A 10,433-nucleotide genomic window follows, 5' to 3' on the forward strand; every position below is an offset into this window, starting at 1 on the left:
TATATATATATATATATATATATAAAAGAGATTCTAATTTCTTGAGATCATTAAAAAAAAGAATGAATCTAGATACGCTAGCTCAATTTTTTTTTCCAAAAAGCATTTATATGCAGACAGCGCATTTTTTAGTCATCAATCTTTTTGACATTCTCTTCTTCCATGAGCGTTCAAACACGTTCAAAAAGGCTTTTAGAGAGCGAGGTATCATGGCTGACGACCGCCGCCATGACTGGTGTGGTTCTTTCTTCTTTTGGCAGGTAAGTATTGGTTTACCCAAGTGAAGGCTTTCTTTGACACGGGTTTTTTATATTTTTCTTGATCTTCTTCTAGATTCTTTAGCACAATATTTTTTCTTCGCTGTTCAGAGAGGGTTTCAGCTCTCCAAGGTTCCATTTCTTAACTTCCTGCTCCTCCTCTTCTTCTTCTTCTTCTTCTTTTCTTGAGCCCTTGTTTGTCTTCTTCCTTTTCTTCTCCTCCTTCTTCTTCTTCGATATATTGTTGATGATACTCTGATTTTTCAGAGTGATCGATGTTAGGAATTGGGTTGAGAAAATGGAGGGGAGAAGTAACGGTGTTTCTTCTCTGTTTTTATGTATTGGTGATTTTGAGAGGAGTGGAGGCTCATGGAGATGGGGAGTTAGGCGGAATTTTGCATTTTAATCCAGGTGAAGAAATCCATCTTGCTTTCTTTTTAAACTGTTTAAGATTGTTTGATTTTAAAACTGGGATTAATAATTTATTTTCTATTGAAATTTCATTCATTTTCTTAAGATTTTGAATTCCCCCTTTTGTGTTTCAGTTAACATTTTATCATTCAAACAGTTTTATCATTCCAGCAGAGCTTTTTGCGTAAAATTGAAATTGCAATTGTATTTTTCCTTAAATTGTCGTTTGGGTTACTGTTTTTGATCATTGCTTTTAACATTCAGAAAGAAAGGAGAAACTTGATAATTGCTTTTATTTATTCTACAACTTGTAATTTCAATTACTTAAACTTGCAATAAAATATATGTATACTCGATATAAATCTTTATTTTTGTTCTTACATTCTAGAAAAAAAAATTTCTCTAACACTTGCGTTTATACGTAATAATAAGAAACTATTACTTTACATATGCTATTAATCTTATTGTTGTTGAAATTTAATATAATATATACTTATTTCACAAACTTTGTTAAGTATTCACCCCTTCTTTTACTAAATTTTGCTACTCAAGAGTTTTAATTTTGCATCTTAATTTTTAATATTTTTTGCCCAAGAAAGAACTCAAAAGTGAAGTTTGAAAGAAGCCACAAAAAATAAGAATTTATAATTAGTCATACGTATTTTTGCCTCTTGTTTTTGTGTATAGGGTGGATTTTGTTGGCGAATGTGAACACTTCTGAATCCGTTCTAACTATTAGAACTGAAAGAATTGATCCTTTGGATGACTTGAAGAGATACAAAGGAGGCTTTAACATCACAAATAAACATTATTGGGGTGTAAGAATTTTATAAACTCTTTCATTTTGTTCTATATTTGATTATATTTGGATTATGCAAGTTATATATTATTATCTTAAGATCAAATTTCGTCATACAGTCAGTTATCTTCACCGGTAAATTCGGGTACATTATAGGAGCAGCATGGCTTGTCGGCGGCCTCATTTACGCGGTAATTTCGATAGTTTTATCACTTTGCTTCAACAGAAATGGAAGATATGAGAGAAAAAGACTAAACTCCTTCAATAAGGGTCATAATTGGCCTCTTCTTATAGCAATTTTATTAACCTTTCTAGCCATGTAAGTCAAATATAATCTCATTCTCATTAAAGCAAAATAAACTTTTGCATACATACCACCCAATTCCTATGTATTTACATATCTAACGTCTATTATTTTTTACATTTACACCACCCAAATCATTCATATCACATAAAAAATACCATTATTTTAGTTTTTAAAAGTGAAATACACCTATCATGCATAGGTAACGTGGCATGGATGTAGTAATTAAAGTTTAGATGCTATATATGTAAATTCAACGGAATTGAGTGATATGTATGCAAATCTTCCTCGAGCAAAAAAAAGCTTTCACTTATAATATAAATACATGCAGAATTTCATCTGGAGTGGCACTGGGAGCTAGCTCTAAGTTTCATTCTCAGGCCAAAACCATCAAAAACATTGTGGTGAATGCCACAAATACCGCTTCGGGAACAATATACACGGTGACGGAAGCCATTGAAAACCTTCAAAATGATACTCAGCTTAGCCAAAATGTTGCAGGTTCAAGCAAAATCGCTTCGTCGTCGAAGAAGCTTAATGATGACACTAGACGGTTAGAGAGGAAGGCAAAGAGGATCATGCATTGGGTTAGCAAAGGTCTAAATATTCTGTAAGATTCATAACAAAATGAAGACAAAAAGAAAAGTTGAAAAAGGAATTGTTCAACCTTCTGATTTTTTTCTCGACTGACGAGCTACTTTGTTGCAGAAATGCGGTCACTATTATTACTGTTTCACTGAATTTAGTCGCCATTCTCGCATTTTTTGGTGAGTGAATTGTTGATATCTTTATTTGTGTAATTCATGTTAGTCATAGATTGTTAACCTGTTTATAATTGTGATATTGTTGTATCAGGAGCTCTTAGGCTTCCTCGAATCGTTCGAATGTAAGTGGGTATTATTGAATATTTTTTACATTTTGAATATGTTATAAAAGCTGTAATTCATTGCATATTTATCACATTTTGATTGGGTTGTAAATCAATATGTTTATATTATGACAGGGTTATCATTATTTGTTGGCTGTTGATAATCCTCTTATGGGCCTACTTTGGATTGTATTATTTCCTTGGAAAGTAAGATAGTGTGTTATTATGCTTAAAAATAAGGTTAGTCATACTAAATATTAGGATTTTTGTAACAGATTTGCAGGAGATATTTGCATAGCTTTAGATGAATACAAGCAAAATCCAGAAAGAAGCACATTGAGCTCAATTCTCCCTTGCAACGACCGAGGCTCGGCAGCAACGGTCCTCTACGACGTTAGCAGTCGTGTTTATGAATTAATACAAGAGGTAAACCTATTTTCAAATCTCATAAACAAAAAAAATTGATTAAAAAAGTTAAAAGTCTGCTGACTCTTTGCAGAGGGTCATTCTAGTCCCAGAGTTTATAAAAGTGTCAATTTAGTCTCTAGACTCTTTTAATATGGGCTTAAATAGTTCTCATGAATGACTAAATCAGCCCAAATTTAAATATTATGAGAATTAATTTGATACTTTTATAGACTCTGGGAGAAAAATGGACTATTGTTGTTGTATAAAGAGAAAAAGGATTTATGTTGCCGACCCCAATTATTGGGATAAAGGTTTGTTATTGTTTTGTTGCTGTTGTTGTATAGACTCTGAGATTAAAACGGCTCATTGTAAATTGTAGATGACAACTTTGACACATTACTCCATAAAAATGTTACACAAGAAAATAACCTTACATTCTGAAATGTAATTTTTTTTTGTTCCAATTCATTAAACCGAGATGTAGAAGGCATAAAAGTTGTAATCTTTTGCGAAAATCGCAGGTGAACTCAAACATAACCTCCCTCAAACCATCTATTTCGAAGCTAGAATATATATGCAACCCATTTTCAGGGCCACCTGGATACAACTATCAGCCTGAAAATTGTTCTTCTAATACTATCACTGTAGGACAGGTTCCCCAGGTGAGTTAAAAGGAGCACCTTTTCCTCTTTCTTCTTCAAGGATTCTCCATTACAAGAGATAAACTGAAGGTAATAATAAAAATTTGCATTTCCTTCTGAAGCTTATAGAGAATTTTGCGTGTTCGTCGGATGACAGCGGCGGATGCAAACCTGGAGAATTCATACCCGCTCACATTTATGTTAAACTAGAAAACTATACGAAATCGATGCAGGACATCCTTGACTCATATCCAGTGATGAAGAGTCTGATAAATTGCCAGTTGGTGAAGGATGCCTTCTCTAATATATTGTTCAACCACTGCAAACCGTTGAAAAAATATGTTCATATATCATGGGCATCATTGGCAGCTCTCTCGACAGTCATGGTGATTCTTATTCTCATATGGGAATTGAATGCTCATCAAAATCATAAATTTTGCTCTTTGGATGGATCGGTTAGGCCCAGTTCGACGCCTACGGAATCCACAGAAGTTGATCCTGCATAATGGCTTCCAATGATGTGCAACATAATAAGGTAGAGGGGCCATAGCTGAGGACTAGGCATAACTAATGAAGGAACAAGAGAAATATATAGAGTTAAACAGTTAAATATTGCTTCTTTGTAGTGTCTTTTACGTACATAGCCCACAATTTTAATGTATTTACATGTTTCACACCTAAAATTCAATTTTTATATATATGTCATTTAATCCATGCATGAAAGGGTTTCACTTTTTAAAATTAAAAAAATAATGGTATTTTTTATGCGATGTAAAAGATTTTGGTGGTATAATCGTACAAAGCAGAATTTAGGTGTTTTACATGTAAATAAATGAGAGTTTGATGCATGTATGTAAATGCCTCTTCTTTTTATTGATTCTTCAACCGCATAAAGAAAGGAATTTAGGGGAATGGAGATGGATCTAAATGATATTGTCCATCCCAAACCTTGAAAGTTTGTTTTACTGTTCTTTTTGTATGCTTCTTGGTTATGAGCATTTATAAGTGAGAGCATAGCTTTGGTTTCTTTCATTTGTATTAATTTGTAAGTATGAAGCAAATGATTTTAAAGAGAGAGATGAATGTTTTTCTCCACAAGGATTTATTTCATGGCGCGAGCTTAGTTCATGATGTATAGAATTATTAATGAATTGCTCCACACATTTTCAAAGAGCATTTAAGCTTTTTTTTTTTTTTTTTTTTTTTTTTTTTTTGTAGGAATGGCAAGAGAGAAACATGGGAAGGAAATGGAAATTTTTAAGGAATTCTATTGAAATTAGATTTGACGCATTTGTTTGGTTATCAAAAATTTTAGAGAGAACCTTCTTTTTGTTGATGAGAAATTAAGTTTTGGTTTTGAGGGAGTGTAAGTGAAAAGTAATAAGCTCATAAGACCAATTATTGATAAAGTTTTGCAAACAAAGCTAGTGAATATTGAGTTTAAAGTTGAACTTATCAGCTCTACTCTTAAGTGCATGGCACATTTGTTGGAAATAAAATAAAGAATCCCAATATGAAAATGAAAAAAAAAGAAATATATATTAATGACTGTGTTGATTACTCTCTATATTTTTTAGTTGGAAATCTATATACATAATTAGAACATATGTGAATATCTAGCTCTTAGGAGCATAAGGAAAATCTGATTTTGTAAATTACTTGGTTATTTTCTTATGATGCACCTAGTCTTATTAGATAATATAACACAGTTGCACGAAGTAATTTTCTTGACAAACTATCATAGAATATTTGAGAAGAGTATTGTCAACTTGATATGCTTTTGTGAGATACGCAGACATTTATTATTTACAGTATCCATCTCCTGCGAATTCTTACAAACTCAGATGTTCAAACCTCTTATTTTTTTTCTCCATTATAATTTAACAAACTCAAATGGTATGGGGGTTTACATGCATATATAATTCTTATATATTGACATGTTTAATGTGTAAATTTTAAAATTTATTTATAAACATTTTACGGTTATAGAAATTATACATTTTGAAGAAAGAATTTTTATTGGAGTAGATTTAAAAAATTTAACAAACTCAAATGATAGGGGGATTTACATGCATATCACATAATTCTTACATATTGACATGTTTTATGTATAAATTTTGAAATTTATTTATGAACATTTTAGGGTTATAGAAATGATACATTTTGAAGAAAGAATTTTTGTTGGAGTAGATTTAAATCGATACATTGGTAGAGTGGTTGTAGAATTAGAAATATTCATGTTGGTTGGGGCTTTGGAGTGATTAATGAAGAAGGTAGAATAGTTCATTTTTTGTAATTGCTAATATTTTATATAAGAAAAGAGATGATAACATTATTACTTATAAGAATGGATCTAATAAAATACAAATTAGAAAAAGAGGTCGTTGAGAATATAAAGATTATAAGGTCATTCTAAGTGACAATATCAGTGCTCAACATCGAATATTAGTTCTAGATTTTAATTTAAAGAGTTGGGAGAAAAAAACATACAATTAACATTATCATAGATTTAGATGAGGGCAAATGAAAGACAAATAAAATTACTTTTACGAATAAACTTACAGATTTCAAGATTTAGGATGTTCATGAAGATGTTCATTTAATGCAAGATTAAATAAAAAAAATGTTAAACAAGTGGAAAAAAAAAATTAGAGAATCATAAGAAAGAAAAATATAAATAAAAATAGTTAGTGGTGTAATTATAATGTGCAAGAAAAGATAAAAAGTTTTGTTAAAAAAATTAAGTTAAATGTAAAAGCTTAGAGAACTAAGAGAAATTCATGGTGGCTCATAGGAAGTCTAAGAGATTAATTTGTGATGCTAAGAATCTTGCTTTTAGTGACATATATATAGAGAAAGAGGAATCTGTTCATGTAAAATCCGTTTACATATTCTAAGGTAAGGGACATTTAAAAGGTCCCCACCCAAAAAAAAGCAAGAGAGGAGGAAGGGGTTTTGGAAAAAAGAGTTGAGTTAGAAGCAGTCCCAAACTTGGCCAACCAGTTAGCTGGGCAATTGCCCTCTCTATAAATAAAAGTAACATGGATGGAAGAAGGAATCTGAAGTGCCTTAAATCTTCCTGAGCCAGTGAGAAATGTGCCAGAGATGAGAATCTTGAATAGTGAGAGCCCTCAAAAGTAAGGAAGAATCTATCTCCACCTGTAAATTGTCTCAGTGGTTGAGAATAGCTAACTTAATAGCCCAAAAGACTGCAGCCACCTCTACTTCCAAAGAATCTTTGACAAAATTTGCTGAGTAGAAAAAAGGAGGCACCTACCAGGATGGCCCCTGAAAACACCCCAAATGCCAGCACATTGTTCAGAGTAACTTCCATCAGTGTTGGCCTTAATGAAGGGGGGAGGCGTGGGGGGGGGTGTGACTCAGCCAAATCACCTATGTGACTTCATATTTGGGGAAGCCACAATGCCAAGAAGAAATGCAGATGTTCAAAAAGTTCTTATAGGAGATCAGTTTGAGGAATGTCCTACAGTTGGCAGCAACCTTCAAAGAATAAATGGGGCAGTTTTCAAATTTTGCCTGATTCCTAGCCATTCAGATGAATCATGCAAGGATAAATAAAATTGCATCCAACTTTACCTTGGCCCAGCTGTTCCAACAGAGAGTTAGTTGATCCTAGTCCAACAACAGTGTGTCAATCGTTAAGCATTTAGTAAATTCTTTCCAAACAGTTTGGGAGTAAGGGCACTGCAAAAATAAGTGAGCAGAAGATTCTTCTGCCTGCATACATAGTCATTACCTAGAGGGACCTTTCAACCCCTTGAGCTTAAGGATGTCATCAACAGGCAGGAAATGGTAGAAAAATTTCCAATCCAGGAAGGACATAGAAGGAGTGAGGTACTTGTTCCAAACACAATGCCCTCAAGGGACAAAATCCCACTGATACAGTTTAGAGTAAATGGCTTGGGTTAAGCTTTGAGTTTTACTAGTAGATGTAGCAATAGAATCCTTCCTTGTGACATTAAAGGGTAATCTTGATATGGCTTGGACAGAAGAAGGTGTCAGCATGGTATGTAGCAGATCAATAGACCATTTATTCTCCTCCCAACAATCAGTCGCCCTTAAGTCAAGGTTGAGACTTTGAACAATAGGCTACAACATTTCATTTGGACACCACTTGTCCAACCAGAAGTTAATATTGCTCTGACCCAAATCCCACAGAAAAAGATTCTCAGCTTTATGTCTAACCCTTAGGAGATTGACCCAGAGTTTAGAGTCCCCAATTTTTCTGACTATCTGATTGGGATGAGAGACCTTACAATATTTGGCCATCAAGAATTTAGCCCAAAGTGAGTACTGCTGCCTGAACTTAATCTAAATATTGCAAAGGTTGATTTGTTGCAACTGGGGTAGCCCTTTGAAGCCAGTACACCAGCAATAAAAGGCTTGACAACTTTCTGCCAACTAGCCTAATGGAGTTATTTTCTTTGCCCATACCATAAAAATCTGTTAAAACATCTCTCCAAATGTAGATGAGTACTTTTCTTCATCCTAGGCACCTATAAAATATAGTGTGGAAAAGTGCTTAGGATGCTCTTCAAAAGTGTAATTTTACCCCCATTGGAAAGGAATGAACAGGTCCAGCAATTGAGCTGGGCATCAATCTTGATAATAACCTTGTCAAACTGCACCTGCTTTACCCTTCCTTTGATGAGAGGGATCCCAAGATAATTGAAGGGAGTGGCAACAATGGAAAACCCAGTGATCTGTTGTATCCACTGATTGAAATGGTCCATAGTTCTATAGCTAAACAGCAAGGTACATTTGGTGGGACTGAATTACATGCCAGAGCACTGTTGGAAATCCCAAGACATTGAATAATTTTCTTGGCAACTGCCTTGGTAGCCCTGGAAAACAAGATGATATCATCTACATACAGAAGATGACTCACTGGCAGATTAGATCTATGGTGATAAAAGTTAGAGGGATTGGAGGAAATTTTCCTATCAAGTAGCCTGGAAAAATAATCCATTGCCAAAATGAAAAGAGTGGGGGATAGTGGATCACCTTGCTTAAGACCCCTTGAAGCTAGCTGTGAAGAAGCCCATACATTAAGAAGAATAGAAATAGCATTACCTTGCAACCACCTTGATATAAGATCACAGAAACTAGGGGAAAACCCCTAGTCTACAGAGTATCCAAGAAGAAATTCCAATTGATGGTGTCATATTCTTTCCTCACATCAAGTTTGTAAATCAAGTTCGCCCCTCTGCAAGGCTTGTCAATCTCAGTCAATAGTTCTTGAGCCAATAATACACTATCACTAATACATCTCCTAGTGATAAAAGCAGCCTGGTTGGGCCTAATTAGATGGGATAGATGAGGCTTCAACCTATTCACAATTATCTTACTAATAATTTTTTTAAAGACAATGGTGAGGGAAATAGATTTGAAGTGTTGCCACTGAGAGTTCTCTGAGGATTTGGGCATCAGTACTATGTTAGATGCACTGAAATAATTTGGAAGGACATTCCTATTAAAGAAAGAATGCATCGCTTGGATCACATCAGCCTTAACAATCTGCCAGGTTTTCTTATAGAAACATGAAGTAAAACCATCTGGTTCAACTGTTTTACCAGCATCAATGTTGTTGAGAGCATGCCAGATTTCCTCTTCAATAGGAATATCAGCTAGGTGTAGTGCATTGACATAGACTGCCTCCTATTGGAACAAAGAAAAGTTTAGCTGAGATCTCAAAGAAGGAGGTGAGTGCAAAATTCTCTTGAAATACTCCACAACATCTTATGTAATGGCATCATCATCATGAATCCTGATACAATTAGAATTCAAAATGATGTGAATGACACTCACTCTTGTATTTGATGCAAGCATGGTAGTAATTGGTATTCTTGTCCCCATCTTTGAATTTATTGATGACAGCCTTTTGTTGGAGAAAAATTTCTAACCAAGCAGTGGCAGTGAGGAGCTTTTGATTGGATGCAAAAATAGAAGCGTCATTCACAGTATTTGCATTTTCTAATTGAAGAAGATCATGCTCAGTAGTTTCCACCAACTTGTAAACATCCACAAAGGTAGACCAATTTCAATGCCTGAGCACTTTCCAACCTTTTCTACAGTAACCAAAGTTTAACAAGAGGGTTAAGATGAGAAATATCTTTCCAAATGGCAGAAATGATACTGAGGAAATATGGATGGGAAGACAAAATATTCAATTATCTGAAGGATTTAGGGCCGGTGCAAAGGGATGCATTAATTGAAAGGAACAAAGGTCTGTGATCAGAGCTTGCAAAGTTGAAATGGGTAATAGAATTTTGCAAAAAGCTTTAGAACCACTGATCATTGGTAGGAAATTTGTCCAACCTTTCCCAAGTATTCCCTCTTCTCCAAGTGAACTGAGATCCAAGGAAGCCAAGGTCAAACAAACCTGCCAGTTTGGTGTTGTTACTGAACTTAGTCATGAGTGTCAGATTGAGAGACCTGCCACCCTTTTTTTCAGTGGGAGATGAAATGTTGTTAAAATCACCCCCAACCAACCAGCTGGAGGATATGGAAGAACCTACGGAATGCAGATTGAACCAAAGCTCGTCCTTGTCAGATTTAGTGTAGCTTGCATAAATAGAAGTGATATATTCTGTGGTGCCTGACATGTCAAAAGAGAAGTGAAGAAATCAGGAATGATTGATTAATAAATAGCATGTGATTTCCTTTCTAGAAAAGAACCAAATCTTATTGCTACAATTAACCCATATATCAAAACTAGGGAAAG

The 10,433-nt window shown here is 34.3% G+C and overlaps 1 protein-coding gene across 1 annotated transcript; it reads left to right on the forward strand.

The window, feature by feature from the left end:
• The first annotated feature begins 126 nt into the window (after positions 1-126).
• Positions 127-4,398, forward strand: LOC110018037 (transmembrane protein DDB_G0292058-like). The gene is made up of 11 exons (XM_020715259.1): positions 127-260; positions 334-389; positions 1,356-1,486; positions 1,587-1,786; positions 2,103-2,381; positions 2,480-2,538; positions 2,627-2,657; positions 2,775-2,846; positions 2,915-3,065; positions 3,569-3,709; positions 3,811-4,398. Exons 1-11 carry the CDS (start codon positions 163-165, stop codon positions 4,192-4,194), a joined length of 1,602 nt encoding a protein of 533 aa, XP_020570918.1. The 5' UTR covers positions 127-162; the 3' UTR covers positions 4,195-4,398.
• Positions 4,399-10,433: the final 6,035 nt, after the last annotated feature.

Source organism: Phalaenopsis equestris, unplaced genomic scaffold (genome assembly GCF_001263595.1).
Source record: "Phalaenopsis equestris unplaced genomic scaffold, ASM126359v1 Scaffold000002, whole genome shotgun sequence".
NCBI classification, from domain to species: Eukaryota; Viridiplantae; Streptophyta; class Magnoliopsida; order Asparagales; family Orchidaceae; genus Phalaenopsis; species Phalaenopsis equestris.